The following is a 14354-nucleotide window of genomic DNA, read 5'->3' as shown; positions in this document are numbered from 1 at the left end:
CTGCCTCTTCTGGACACCAAAGCGGTACTGGGTTCGATCCAGCCCAGGTAAAGCCCTCCTGGATGAAGTGGACCGCTGCCTGACCGGGCCCAGGGGAATGACCCGCGAAGCGGGGAACCCCTGGATTATCAAAAAAAAAAAAAAATACTGCGATTAGTCGGTTAATTATTAATCAGTATTTTCTATAACAAAATGAGAGATAAGTGAAAAATGTATAGATCAAATATGCACTACTATAACCCTCATAACACATATATCCGGTATATATATATATTTTCTTCAAAGTTGCATATTTGTCCCAAGAACTAAAGTAGTTATTTGCATGGCCCTGACAAATACAGTATCGATTATGTCCTGAAAAACTTGTCATCCTATCATGTTTCTTTTCATAGAAGTCGCCATTGTAGTCACTTTTGCAATTTACCGTAACCCTAGTATTCCAACTATCGATTGGATAAAAGATAAAGCAAAATAGCAGAGGTTAAACAAAGTGGATTATATAAATTATATAGTACGTGGCAAAATGAGAACCTGGTAGAATTGCTAATTTATTATAACACGAATCTGTCCCTATGCCATTGATGGGTCTTTGCTATACATTACTACTGTCACGTTAATACGACAGATTTCGCTTTTGCAAAAGCAATGTGCTGTCTCTCCTAATCCATAATCCAAATTTGTCGCTGCACAAATAAGAAAAAACATTAAATTGTAAGCAAAAGTTCTAAAAGCTTGTGATGGTTGAAAATATTTTGATTTGACATATATTTTTTCTTCTTTTTTTTTTTTGATCAAAAATTTTTTAACTTGTCTTTGGATACTTTACGAACTTTCCATTTCCACAATTTATTCGTCACTTTATATCCAACTACTTTTTGGAAGTCGGCAAGATGGTCCAAAATCGGATGGTTTTATAACTTGTAGGCGGAAAACCGATCAGAATATTGGTTAACCAACCAATAAGATTTCATTATTTCAAATTCGATATCTTTTAAAAAATGATATTTAATTAAAAAAAATATATTAAAAAAAAATAGTAGTTACAAAAAAAAATTTAATTTTTTTAGAATCGTCAGCAAAACACTAAACCCTAAATCATAATCCCTAAACCCTAAACCCTAAACCCTAAACCCTTGGGTAAACCCTAAACCCTAAACCCTTGGATAAATCATAAACTCTAAATCAGAAACACTAAATACTAAAACCATAAACCCTAAATCCTAAGCTCTAAACCGTTGAGTGTTTTAGTGTTTAGTGTTTTTGATTTAAAGTTTAGGATTTATCTAGGGGTTTAGGTTTACCCAAGGGTTTAAGTTTTAAAATTTAGGGTTTATGGATTACGATTTAGGTTTAGTTTTTTTTTGACGACGTTAAATTTTTTTTTTTGTAATTACTACTATTGTTTTATTTATTTCTTTTTATCTTTTTATTTTAAAACCATAATATAACTTGACAATATTTTGTTTCCTTTTATAAAAGATATCGAATATAAAACAACACAATAAGTCAATTTAGACCGAAAAATTAAGTGAGTTACTAATTAAAGTAGGTTAAATTTACTGAATAGTAAGTTGGTTTCGGTTTCAAGAAAGCATACTGATAAAGAAAAAATGGCTTTAGCTATAAATGGAAATTGGTTTGTTTACCAATCGGGTTGCTTATCCTAGATCAAATAAATTTATGCATGATTGGTTTTGAATTTAATACGACAGATTTCGCTTTTGCAAAAGCAATGTGCTGTCTCTCCTAATCCATAATCCAAATTTGTCACTGCACAAATAAGAAAAAACATTAAATTGTAAGCAAAAGTTCTAAAAACTTGTGATGGTTGAAAATATTTTGATTTGACATATATATATATTTTTTTTTTTGATCTAGGATAAGCAACCCGATTGGTAAACAAACCAATTTCCATTTATAGCTAAAGCCATTTTTTCTTTATCAGTATGCTTTCTTGAAACCGAAACCAACTTACTATTCAGTAAATTTAACCTACTTTAATTAGTAACTCACTTAATTTGTCGGCCTAAATTCACTTATTCTTGGGTTCACCCCCTAGGGTGAACTACTAGGTTTACCAACCAATAGGATTGTGTTATTTTATATTTGATATCTTTTATAAAATGAAACAAAATATTGTCAAGTTATATTATGTTTTTAAAATAAAAAGATAAAAAGAAATAAATAAAACAATAGTAGTAATTACAAAAAAATATTTTTTTTTAAAAAAAAAAAAAAATTACAAAAAAATATTTTTAACGTCGTCAAGAAAAAACTAAACCTAAATCTTAATCCCTAAACCCTAAATTTTAAAACCTAAACCCTTGGGTAAACCTAAACCCCTGGATAAATCCTAAACTTTAAATCAAAAACACTAAACACTAAAACACTCAACGGTTTAGAGCTTAGGATTTAGGGTTTAGGGTTTTAGTGTTTAGTGTTTCTGATTTAGAGTTTATGATTTATCCAAGGGTTTAGGGTTTAGCGTTTACCCAAAGGTTTAGGGTTTAGGGATTAGGATTTAGGGTTTAGTGTTTTGCTGACGACTCTAAAAAAATTAAATTTCTTTTTGTAACTACTATTTTTTTTAATATATTTTTTTAAGAAAATATAATATAACTTGACAACATTTTGTTTTTTTTTCTAAAAGATACCGAATTTGAAATAATGAAACTTTATTGGTTGGTTAACCTAGAGGTTCATCATAGGGGGTGAACCCAAGAATAATTCGTCTAAATTTGTCTATCTATTTATAGAGCAAATAAACCAATACTCAGATCGGTTTTCCGCCTACAAGTTATAAAACCATCCGATTTTGGACCATCTTGCCGACTTCCAAAAAGTAGTTGGATATAAAGTGACGAATAAATTGTGGAAATGGAAAGTTCGTAAAGTATCCAAAGACAAGTTAAAAATTTTAATGGGAAGATCCTTATCCTCATCTTTGAGGCATTTATAAAATCTATCCTCAGCTTGGTTATTTGATTGAGAATTATTTCCCCCAGATAACCATATTTTATGACTGTGTCGACGCCGTAGAATGATGATGATCACCAATAAGTGTAAAAAACAAAGCGATTGTTATAAAAATAATGGAAAAGTCTATAGAAGTTCCTTATATAGGAGATTCATAACATAGAAGTTCTTTATATAGGAGATTACACCGTCATAGATAAATGAAAAGATTACAAATCATAATCTCTTGGTTATGAGTCATCCACAATCTGGTTCATAACAGCGATTGCTTTATTTTTAATGCATATATAAATAACTTCTAAAAATAACGCTTATTCTAGTGTCAATCTCTATCGTCAAGCCTAATACTTCTTCCGGTTTCATTTTAAAAACTTAGAAGCAAAGGAGCTCTGCAGTACCTTTTTATTTATTTATTTTTTATTTTTAACCAACGTACACTAGCCCAGTGGTGATTACTTGAGGGAGCTTCAGCTCCAATACGGGAAGCCACCTGGGTTCGACTTACGCTGGCCACCTGGGTTCGACTTACGCTGACCACCAGAGCATTCACATTCTCTCTTCAGGAAAATGGGTAATTCACTGCCTTTTTTTTTACTTTTTTTTAATGAGTGATATATCATATATATCAAGAATTAAAACTAATTAAATGTGTGTATATGACGAGTATATAAAACTAGATATGGAGATTGTATGTCATACTAGTAGTACATCCCATTTCGGCCTGTGGAGATTACCTCAATTGGGTTTACTTAGTATGAAAATGAGTTATCTTATTGTTTTACATATGGGCTTTTGGACAATTCAACAAATTAGTATAAAATGACCAACTTCTGTACGTGTATATTAAAATACGTTGGTTGAGATTTAATTTTTGAAACTTATTCATATGATCTCGTTGTACAAAAAAAATAACATGATTCAAAGACCAGTCATTCTCCCTTACCCAAAAACATCACTATTGCAAACAAATGTTTACGCCAATAAAATTAAAATATACAAGACTTAACGACTGGTTAAGCAACATGTTCCTGCAAAGAGAGTTTTCAAAAATCAAATATTAGCCTGGTAATGCCTGGTAATCTTTTAAGGGGTTTGTGTGTTAATATTTAAGTATTACTGGGACAATCTTCAAAATCTATAAACAATCGACCTATTTCTAATAAAATACTTAAGTTCTCAAAATGTTAAAACTAGGCTTACGAAAAATAATTTAATTAAATTTCTCAAATAAGTTAATGCCTTTGAGCTGAGGATGTTTTTGTTAAGAAAGCTTCATTTTGAGTTATAGGGGTTTTTTTTTTTGAACATTAAGTTATAGGGTTTTTGGGACAACGAAACAAGTATTGGAATGCATCTAGAAACTTTCTTGAATTGGAGAGACTTGAACCGAAATATTTGTATTTTATAATTTTTCATGGTAAACAAAAAAGATTTAAAGCTCAGATATCAACTTCGAAGGTACTCCATATTATTAACAAACGTAACGCTGATTCGCCAACGTCTTTCAGAAAGTTGCTTAAAAGCCTTCTTCTTCGATTATATATTTTCAAAATTTTCTTAATAATATAGTTTAATCCGTTAGATCTAAGAAATTTTATTTTTATATATTCTGAGAGATTCACCAACCACCTTTTGTTTGCACTATGACATTATATAAGCATTTGTAACCAGCCACGATATCTACAATACAATTTGTATAACCAAGAGCAATAAAAGTTTAAATACAAATAAAACCTGATCATTGCATATACCGGAAGATTGAACCGGAAATGAAGATCCTAAACCCGGGTTTTCTCTTTCTTTTCTTTTATCTTCTTGGGTTTCTTGGCGATTCTCCGGTGGATGCGGCGGTGAAGAAGTACCAATTCGATGTACGTGTTTGATTTCCTGGTGAATATAAACCGGAACTTAAACTATATACTGGTTTGACTAACTGGTTTAAATTGTTGAGTTGTACTATATATGTAGGGTTTTGTTGTATATCAACGTTTGAAATTTTGAACAGGTTCAAATGAAGAACGTAAGCCGGTTATGCAATGCTAAACCGATTGTCACAGTTAATGGAATGTTCCCTGGACCAACGGTTTATGCAAGAGAAGGTGATCGAGTCATTATCAACGTCACCAACCACGTAAAATACAACTTGTCCATCCATTGGTAAAATCTCTCTTTCCTACGTCTCAAACCCGTTTAGTCTATGTTTTTTTGTGAGCCAATTTTTTAACGTTTTGTTTTTATAGGCATGGACTTAAACAGTACCGAAATGGTTGGGCGGATGGTCCAGCGTACATAACTCAATGTCCGATGCAGACCGAACAAAGTTATGTTTATGATTTCAACGTGACCGGACAACGTGGGACTCTCTGGTGGCATGCACACATCCTCTGGCTACGAGCCACCGTGTATGGAGCTATTGTCATCTTGCCTCAACCAGGAAAACCATATCCTTTCCCACAGCCATACCAAGAAACCAACATAGTCCTCGGTTAGTGAATATAATTAAACCGGTTTGGTCTAGCCTGCTCAAATTTACCGGGCTTTTTCTCATATTTTTAAAAAAACTTTGTTTATAGGAGAATGGTGGAACGGAGACGTTGAGACGGCTGTTAACCAAGCCAACCAGTTGGGTGCACCGCCTCCTATGTCGGATGCTCATACCATAAACGGCAAACCCGGACCGCTCTTTCCATGTTCCGAGAAACGTAAGGCTTCTTAACCTTATAAAACCGGTTTTAACCGGATCATAATTCATTTTAGTTAAATAATTTGTTTCTGTATAGACACATTCGTGGTGGAGGTGGAAGCCGGCAAAACATACCTTCTGAGGATCATCAACGCTGCACTAAATGACGAGCTGTTCTTCGGGATCGCAGGCCACGACATGACCGTGGTGGAGATCGATGCAGTTTACACTAAACCATTTACAACCAAATTTATTTTAATCGGACCAGGTCAAACGACAAACGTTCTAGTCAAAACCGACCGTTCTCCAAACCGTTACTTCATGGCAGCTGGTCCGTTCATGGACGCTCCAGTATCAGTAGACAACAAAACCGTAACAGCTATTCTTCAATACAAAGGCGTACCAAACACGGTCATACCAATCTTACCAAAGCTTCCTTCACCTAACGACACATCATTTGCTTTGGACTATAACGGAAAGCTTAGGAGTCTCAACACACCAAACTTTCCAGCTCTTGTTCCTTTAAAAGTCGACCGTCGATTGTTCTACACGATAGGGCTAGGCATTAACGCGTGCCCGACCTGTGTGAACGGGACGAATCTCGCGGCTTCCATAAACAACATCACTTTCATTATGCCAAAAATCGCGCTTTTGAAAGCTCATTACTTCAACCTCCCAGGAGTTTTCAGGACAGACTTCCCAGATAGACCGCCTAAAGCGTTTAACTACACCGGTGTGCCACTCACGGCTAACCTCGGGACATCTACGGGGACTAGACTGAGCCGAGTTAAGTTCAATACGACAATTGAGCTTGTCTTACAAGACACAAATCTCCTAACCGTTGAGTCACATCCTTTCCATCTTCATGGCTACAACTTCTTTGTGGTTGGAACTGGTGTTGGAAACTTTGACCCCAAGACAGATCCGGCTAAGTTTAATCTCATTGACCCACCCGAGAGAAACACGGTTGGAGTACCTACTGGTGGTTGGACCGCCATCAGGTTTAGAGCTGATAATCCGGGTATGATCTATCAATGCACATATATATGATAAGCAGCTTAACTGATCGAGGAATATGTTGTTGTAGGTGTTTGGTTTATGCACTGTCACTTGGAAGTCCACACAATGTGGGGTCTAAAGATGGCTTTCGTCGTCGAGAACGGGGATACACCTGAGCTTTCAGTTCTACCACCGCCCAAGGACTATCCATCATGTTAAGAATCTGAAACCGGAACACATTCACTCGCTTACTTCTTCCTATATATTTGTTCAAGTCTCGCTGATGACATTCTTTGTTGATTGTATTTTTCTTTCTGCTGCTTTGTGTGCTTGAGATCGTTTCATGTGGGGCTGAACAACAACAACAAGACCCCATAATTTGCATAAGAAATGTAATTAAATATTTTACAACAAGATCTCTTGTTTATTGTTTCTTGCTTTATACAACAAGTCAAAGAACATAAGAACCTAAAACCATCAAATCCAAATGATGATAATATATGAGAGTTTATATCAAAAGTTTAAAACATGAATTTAAAAATATCATTTGAACTAATTATTTTTATAAAATATTTTGAAATTATGAATTTTACTAGGTTTTAACGATTTTAAAATGTTTTACTGAAACATTACGTTACAAAATATATATATATATATATATATATATATATAATTAAATATTTTCTTAAAAAAATAAAATTTAGAATGGTTTATCTAAAATTATTATAAATTCTCAAATCATCTAAAAACTAATTAAACTAAAATGACTTCAAATTCTAGTTAACTGTTAATTAAACTGAACTAAACCGAGTCTACTCTACCCGTCTGATTTAACCGGTATCTCGCAAAGGTTAACCACATTTTGTCCTTCTTCCTCGCTCCTTGCCGTCGTCGCATCATCTCCGAAGCTCGAAATCAATCTCCTTCCATCTTCGATCATCCTCGTTTCCCCCCCCTAAAAAGGTTTGTCCTTTCGATGTAAACCATAGTTCCCCCATTTCAATCTCTACAAAAATCGCCAACTCTTTAGAATATAGATCGAGATTTGCATTGTAATTAGTGATGATTATATACGATCTGATTGTAGGAGAATGGCTACAGCCACGTACCCGCCGCCTCCTCCGTACTACAGACTCTACAAGGATTACTCTGAAAACCCTAGCTCTGCTCCTGAACCACCTCCTCCGATCGAAGGAACCTACGTTTGTTTCGGTGGCAATTACACTGTGAGATTCTTCCTCTTTGTCAAAGTTTCAAACTTTATGAGTTTAGCTTTTGAATTTTTTGACTTTTGTTGGTAGACTGAGGATGTTCTTCCAAGCCTAGAAGAGCAAGGAGTGCCTCAGCTTTATCCCAAAGACTCTAATGTTGGTAATGTCTTTTCTCCTTATGCTCGTTATGCTTCAAAGCTTCTAGAGTTGATGATGATCTTGGTGTAGATTACAAGAAGGAACTCAGGTCTTTGAATAGGGAGCTTCAGTTACATATACTTGAGCTTGCTGATGTTTTGGTTGGGAGGCCTTCTCAGTACGCTAAGAGGATTGGTGACATATCGTCGATCTTCAAGAATTTGCATCACCTTCTCAATTCATTGAGGCCTCACCAGGTAAAGGAGATGCTGTTTTTTTACAGCGTGTTTTCGTCGGTTAATTGTTTTTAATCTGCTATTGATGTTCAGGCGAGAGCAACGCTTATTCATATTATGGAGCTTCAGATTCAACAGCGGAAGCAAGCTGTGGAGGACATTAAGAGGTATGTCTTATGGTATTGAGATCAATCTGTAAATTCATAAAGATTGTTTAAAAACTTGTTGGTAGTTCTTAATCTGCTCTTATGGTTTTTTTTTCAATGTGTTGTGAAGATGAGAGAATTAAGCAGACAGTTAATTGGTTTTTGGTTTGTGTGCAGGAGGAGAGAAGAAGCACAGCGACTTCTAAAGGATGCTTTCGTCACTTTAGATGGACAATAGAGTTTCTTACTCATTTTATGTAAAAGCTATATTTCTCTGTTTGACACTCTAAGCTTTTTTTTGTTAATGGTTAACACTAATCCAAGGTTGAAGAGCACACGACTTAGTAGATTCATACAGTGTATCAGGATTGTAGTAGACCAGAATTAACCGGTATTTGATCTCATGGGTTGCTCATATCGTCAACCCATAAGTATTAAAGAGCTCATGACACTCTTATGTGGGTGGGCATATATGATTGTCTATGCTACTTGAAACGTTTAGACTTAAAATCAAACCCATTGTACCATCGAAATCATTGTATAAAGGTCCAAAAGAATGTATAATTTCTGAAAGCTTTTACCACTTTGATTGTGAAGGAATGCGTATCATTTCAGTTTTCAATTACTTAAAAATGTTCGTCTTAGCTGAGCACATAAAAGTCGAATGTGTAAAACTCAGTTTAAACTGTGTTATAGTGCAGCCTATTTGCCAAGATACTAATTAACTATCTTAGGCGTGTGATTGACCGCAAAAAAAATCTGGCCATTAATTAATTTGCTTGGGTGATGCAGCTGCACAAAAGCGACATACAACGTATAAACAAATATCTTAGCATTTGAAAGGAACGTGTAGGAGCATAAAGATGCTCATGTAGTTTAAAAAAATTGAGGGTCTAGAATATTCTTGTAGGTTTCATCGTTCATTATGGATCGTCCACTTGTCCACCATTCAAATCAACCAATCATTCTCTCTTTCTCTATATATGTCCTTGAACCATAACACTTCCTTCAACACAAAACGTAGTATCTTTAATTGTTTCTGCAGTTTCAAATCTCTCGATCATGTGTTTCTTTGATAACAGGTGCGACCGAAACTTGACCAAAGTAAAAAGAGATGTGGCTTGGTGGATGGAGGCGGCTCCTCCGCGGATAATTTATCCGGAGAAACCATCTACTTCTCCGGTTCTTGAGACTATTGTAGAAGAACGAGAGACCGAAGAAGACGATGAAAAGCATGATGAGGAAGACTTATGATCATCCCTCTGATCTTTCTTGTTTTTAGATAGTTGTATTTTGCTATAAATATGCATAAGATGAGAGTTTGTATTTTTGTAATGATATCTCATGATAATTAATAGTTCATCTATTTCTCGACTATCTTATGATAATAGTTCTGTGGGATTTTGTTTGGAACTTTCACGTCTTGTAGTTCGATGAACACTTCGTAATATCGCACGAACAATATGTTCAAATTCGAGCTGATGACTATGTAGTCTCCATCCGAACCGATACGGTAAGGAATCAGGTCCAGCTAGTCAATTTTCATATATACTAACGAATAAATGAAAGAAAAATATTCTAAAGTCTATCCATCAAACCATAGATGAATTTTCCTAATAACCGGACAACAAACCAAAGTTAAACCGAAAACCAGGATCACACATCGCCAGGTCTGTTTGGTGAGATGATTTATAATTATAACCACATGATGCCTTTCTCATGTGGGGCATGCAGACGTGTCGCAACGTAGGCAGTATACGCGTCACTCCTCATTGTTTTTACTAGAAGCGCGTCAATCTCTATGAAACATAAGTATCATGTGCGACGACAAATCAGACCGCGTCGTCCACTACATATTTCCCCACGTGACTTTCGCATTCATACTAAACTACTAATTGCTCTCCTCATTAACCCTCTTTCTCTGACACGATGATAATGACTCATCCTTCTATAAGTATCACCAGTATTCGATAATCTCCACACTCGACTACAGAGCAAAGTCGAAAACTACTGTACTTATCAAGTCTAATTCGAAGTAGATAGCTTAGTTTCACTACTGTTTATTTTGGAATGGCGAGGATGATCGGACCTTTGGAAGTTGTACCGGCAATTCATGTTTTCCCGGTGAGGGTCTCAGCTTCGCCTTCTTTGGGGACAATATACGAGGAAAAAGATGAAGAAAAACTCATACAACAACATGAGATCGAGACTCGAGAGTTGTTGTAGATTTTGTATTTTTGTTGTTTATTCCATTTTTGTGTTGTTTATTCCATTTTTGTGAAATTCACAGTCACCAATGTATCTTGATAATATGTTTGGATGTTTTCAGAATCCAGACTCCTTTTTCACTGACGTTATATATATATAGTCATGAAATAAAGATTTAAGATCATCAAAAAATTGTCAAGATGATATAAGATCACCTTTTTACGTTATATGAACTTTGTATATATATAGTCTCACAACCTGGGATTTAAGATATATCATCATACCTAAATTTCATAATTAAAATATTTGCTGTTGATTATTAGTGTACGTTCTACAATCGAGACATTTTACCAAAAAAATGTTAGGAATAATTCTGAAAGAAAAAGAAGCAAATATTGACTAATAATGACCCGATGATGTAATCCATTCCACACACGCAAGTTAGCTTTTTTTAAGCCTTTAACCGATGTTTTCCACTAAACCACACAAATTAACATAAGCCTAACAATTAGTATTAGTAGGTCGAGAATAACTTTCCGTCTATCATAGACTTTGAAGACCTTTATGCGAGATTATTACACATAGATTAGTGGTCCTAACTAAATCAATTATTTTAGTACTATTTTTTTTTATTAAGGACAAAGACGTTTACTTGATTATAGCTTAAATAATGACGCCACAGCATTGACTTGTTCCTAGTTTGACTCCGATTCATCTCAAAAATCCTCCAAAATTTCCAATCAATCGATCAAAGAAAAATCAACCATGGGGAACATCTTCTGCTGCTGCTGCCGCATCAGAGACGGTGGAAAAAAACACAAAGTCCCCGCGACGACGCCGCCTCCTTACATCGAGTACCAGAAGCCCGCCACGATCCGCAACGAAGTTAATCTGAGGAAGGAGACTCTGAGGCTCCGACCCGACCCGGAGAACCCGGGTCAACTCCTCGTCTCCTTCTCGTTCGATGCAACCGTCCCCGGAAGGTTTTTTTTTAGTTTTCCACTTTTTCTACCACGTGGCTTGTTTGTTTTATTTGAATCTTTTTGGTTTGTTTTATTGGTGGGGAGGAACAGGATCACACTCGTTTTCTTTGCGGAAGAAGACTCACAGTTCAATCTCACAGCGACGAAGGGAGATACTTTACCATTAATCACTTTTGATTTCGAAAAGGGAGGACTTGGCCACAAGTACGTACAGCCGTCTGGAACTGGTGTGGACTTGTCGTTATTTGAAGATTCAGAGCTGTTCAAGGAGGAGGTTGGAACTTGTACCTATCCGCTGGCGGTTAAGATGGAGGCAGCAGCTCCTGAAGAAGGAAAGTCTAGGAATGCGCAGATTACTCAAGTGACCTTTGTGAAGGAGAAAGGTGAGGTTAAGATAAGAGTGGTGAAGCAGTTGCTATGGGTGAATGGGGCCAGATATGAGCTGCAGGATATCTATGGAACTGACCAGGGAAAAGAATGCGTTGTGTGCTTGTCTGAAGCGCGCGATACGATTGTTCTCCCCTGCAGACACATGGTATGTAATGTTTCATTTGTAAAGAAGCAAGCAAGCAGCAACAAACAAAAGTTGTTCTGTTGTGAGTTTTTGAATTGGTTTATTATGTGTGCAGTGTATGTGTAGCGGATGTGCTAAGGCGTTAAGGTTTCAGAAAAATGAGTGTCCAGTGTGCAGACAACCTGCAGAGAGGCTTGTGGAGCTCGAGGGAAACGGTTACAGCAATGAAGATAAACATATTTAGTTAAGCAATCAACTTTGTGTAATATAATAGCTGTATTTGATTTGTAATAATATTGAATGTTATAATCGTAATATTATTATGTTTACCCAATCCTTAAACGTGTATTCCTCTACATTTAAGTTCTTAAAGTCTAGTGACACAATGGTGTTCTTCCCACCATTGATGTAGGTTGGTGCAGTCTTGCTCAAGTAGAGGTTCCATGTGCTTTTCTATGTAAGGTCTGTGGGTCTCAACACAATCCTAGTAGTTCGTTCTTACATGAACTATCTCAGAGACTACTTAACCAAGAATGAAACCGAAGGCAAGACCGTTGCCATTATTAGTACTCGCACGTTCCATCTCAAGCCGGGGAGCAACTTGCCAACTTGTTCAACATCCCCCACAAGTAGGTGGTACTTGACGAGCGATTTTACACGATCATGCTTTTGAGTTATTATTTGAGCAATAAGTAAATCAAGTTATTCACTCGGCATCTAACATTATTAAAACTGAATACTTTTTGGTTTTGGTACTGTTTGAAAACATAGATAACAGTATAAATGTGAATTGTTTGGAAACATAGATAGGAGTATAAATTACTTCATTTTTGTATTTCTTTTTATTTACAAATTCTGCCACAACATTTAAAATAAATTTAAATTAATTAATTACAATTCCAAAGCTTACCTAACCAAATCTATATTCATATATTGACCATTATTAATATTGTACGAACATTAACTAACTCGTTTGTATCAAAGGGAGATAACACAAACTGAAATATATAGTATATATTATATAAAACAATTTTTAATACAGTATTACTTTATATATTTTAATCAAATATAAAAATTTCGAGAGTTCAATTTTTTTTAAAAAAACAAAATATCATAAAATTAATAATATTCCATAGAAAATTAATGCAAAAATTGAAAAAAAATTAGTATATTGTTTCATTTTAAAATAAATTAACAATAAAAACAACATGTTAAAAAAATTATGTACAAATAAAAAGATTATTATCATAAATTTATATTATAATATAATATAATATATTCTACTATATATGTCAATTACAAAACATAAAAAAAAATATTTTTTTTTATAAAACTTATGAGTTTACGTTGAACACAAGTTAAATCAAATACCTGCGTGGGAGCGCGGGTGAAGTTCTAGTTTAAGTTATTTACTAGGAAGTTAATACAAAATTAATTGTCCAATAGTACTAGATTTGGAATGACATTTTGGCATTAAGGTCTATAAATAGTACAGTTTCATTGTCGATAAAACCAAAAGAAAACTTTATCTCTTAATAAAACCATTGGGATATTAAGTTTAGTAGTGTATATAAAACATACTTTGTTTTAAGAACATTATCTTGTTATTTCTGAACAATTAAATATTAAAATATTCTAGTGGTATAATTTAAACTTGGGTCTCTAGTGAGAAAACAAAACTTGTTTCAAATTTATGCAAAGAATTTTTTTTTTTTTGAATGAGAACTTATTGGCCTACTAACCCTAGACCCTACTAACCCTAAATATTAAGGATTCTTATTGGCAAATAAATGTTTGAGAACTTTAATTTTTTTTTTTTGAGATTCTACTGCTATAATAGTTTAAGGGTTTTTGAAATATTACTAATTAATTGTTATTGATTCGAAGATTTTCAAATTTCATCAAAATTCTTTATTTATTTATGATAATAGTTTTTCATTCTATTTTAACAAAATTTAATGTTATTAAAATATAAATTACCTTTTTATTCATAAGATATACAGCTTTCAAAATATTTTGGCAATAAAATAATCCGCTATGTAATTTGTTATTTAAATATCAAAACAACATTAACATTATCAAAATAAATATTTTTTAGCTTTAAGTTTTGAGATTATTGTTTGAGATTATTAGGGCAATTTAGGGTTAGGTTTAGGTAGGGTTTAGGGTTTAATTAGGGTTTAAGGTTAGGTTTTAGGCAGGCTTTTTTAGGGTTAGTACGGTTTAGGGTTAGGTAGGGTTTAGGGTTAGGTAGGGTTTA

At 34.5% G+C, this 14354-nt stretch overlaps 4 protein-coding genes across 4 annotated transcripts; all 4 read left to right on the top strand.

Annotated features, from left to right (window-relative positions):
• The first annotated feature begins 4650 nt into the window (after nt 1–4650).
• On the top strand, nt 4651–7058 carry LOC106320465 (laccase-11). Its single transcript, XM_013758838.1, has 7 exons — nt 4651–4847; nt 4982–5133; nt 5217–5461; nt 5550–5678; nt 5757–6680; nt 6747–6878; nt 6936–7058. The coding sequence occupies exons 1-6, from the start codon at nt 4746–4748 to the stop codon at nt 6875–6877; spliced, it is 1683 nt and encodes a 560-aa protein (XP_013614292.1). The 5' UTR covers nt 4651–4745; the 3' UTR covers nt 6878; nt 6936–7058.
• A 433-nt stretch (nt 7059–7491) lies between these two features.
• On the top strand, nt 7492–8783 carry LOC106325304 (mediator of RNA polymerase II transcription subunit 7a). The gene is made up of 6 exons (XM_013763344.1): nt 7492–7621; nt 7746–7884; nt 7960–8029; nt 8098–8264; nt 8337–8410; nt 8567–8783. Exons 2-6 carry the CDS (start codon nt 7750–7752, stop codon nt 8625–8627), a joined length of 507 nt encoding a protein of 168 aa, XP_013618798.1. The 5' UTR covers nt 7492–7621; nt 7746–7749; the 3' UTR covers nt 8628–8783.
• A 552-nt stretch (nt 8784–9335) lies between these two features.
• On the top strand, nt 9336–9766 carry LOC106325970. The gene has a single exon (XM_013764019.1). The coding sequence runs from the start codon at nt 9452–9454 to the stop codon at nt 9641–9643; it is 192 nt and encodes a 63-aa protein (XP_013619473.1). The 5' UTR covers nt 9336–9451; the 3' UTR covers nt 9644–9766.
• Nucleotides 9767–10369: 603 nt separating this feature from the next.
• On the top strand, nt 10370–12430 carry LOC106322684 (probable E3 ubiquitin-protein ligase LUL1). The gene is made up of 3 exons (XM_013760786.1): nt 10370–11580; nt 11671–12115; nt 12210–12430. Exons 1-3 carry the CDS (start codon nt 11363–11365, stop codon nt 12336–12338), a joined length of 792 nt encoding a protein of 263 aa, XP_013616240.1. The 5' UTR covers nt 10370–11362; the 3' UTR covers nt 12339–12430.
• Nucleotides 12431–14354: the final 1924 nt, after the last annotated feature.

The sequence above is a fragment of the Brassica oleracea genome, chromosome C2, assembly GCF_000695525.1.
Source record: "Brassica oleracea var. oleracea cultivar TO1000 chromosome C2, BOL, whole genome shotgun sequence".
In the NCBI taxonomy this organism is placed as follows: Eukaryota; Viridiplantae; Streptophyta; class Magnoliopsida; order Brassicales; family Brassicaceae; genus Brassica; species Brassica oleracea.
This window is presented reverse-complemented; position numbering and strand designations above follow the sequence as displayed.

Bases quoted from the DNA above. Each gene is read 5' to 3' on its own strand.
- LOC106320465 (XM_013758838.1), top strand. From the start codon at position 4,746: ATGAAGATCCTAAACCCGGGTTTTCTCTTTCTTTTCTTTTATCTTCTT. The intron at 5,462-5,549 runs GTTAGTGAATAT...CTTTGTTTATAG, and splicing joins AGAAACCAACATAGTCCTCG to GAGAATGGTGGAACGGAGAC. The intron at 5,679-5,756 runs GTAAGGCTTCTT...GTTTCTGTATAG, and splicing joins CTTTCCATGTTCCGAGAAAC to ACACATTCGTGGTGGAGGTG.
- LOC106325304 (XM_013763344.1), top strand. From the start codon at position 7,750: ATGGCTACAGCCACGTACCCGCCGCCTCCTCCGTACTACAGACTCTAC. The intron at 7,885-7,959 runs GTGAGATTCTTC...TTTTGTTGGTAG, and splicing joins GTTTCGGTGGCAATTACACT to ACTGAGGATGTTCTTCCAAG. The intron at 8,265-8,336 runs GTAAAGGAGATG...ATTGATGTTCAG, and splicing joins ATTCATTGAGGCCTCACCAG to GCGAGAGCAACGCTTATTCA.
- LOC106325970 (XM_013764019.1), top strand. From the start codon at position 9,452: ATGTGTTTCTTTGATAACAGGTGCGACCGAAACTTGACCAAAGTAAAA.
- LOC106322684 (XM_013760786.1), top strand. From the start codon at position 11,363: ATGGGGAACATCTTCTGCTGCTGCTGCCGCATCAGAGACGGTGGAAAA. The intron at 11,581-11,670 runs GTTTTTTTTTAG...GGGGAGGAACAG, and splicing joins GATGCAACCGTCCCCGGAAG to GATCACACTCGTTTTCTTTG. The intron at 12,116-12,209 runs GTATGTAATGTT...TTATGTGTGCAG, and splicing joins TTCTCCCCTGCAGACACATG to TGTATGTGTAGCGGATGTGC.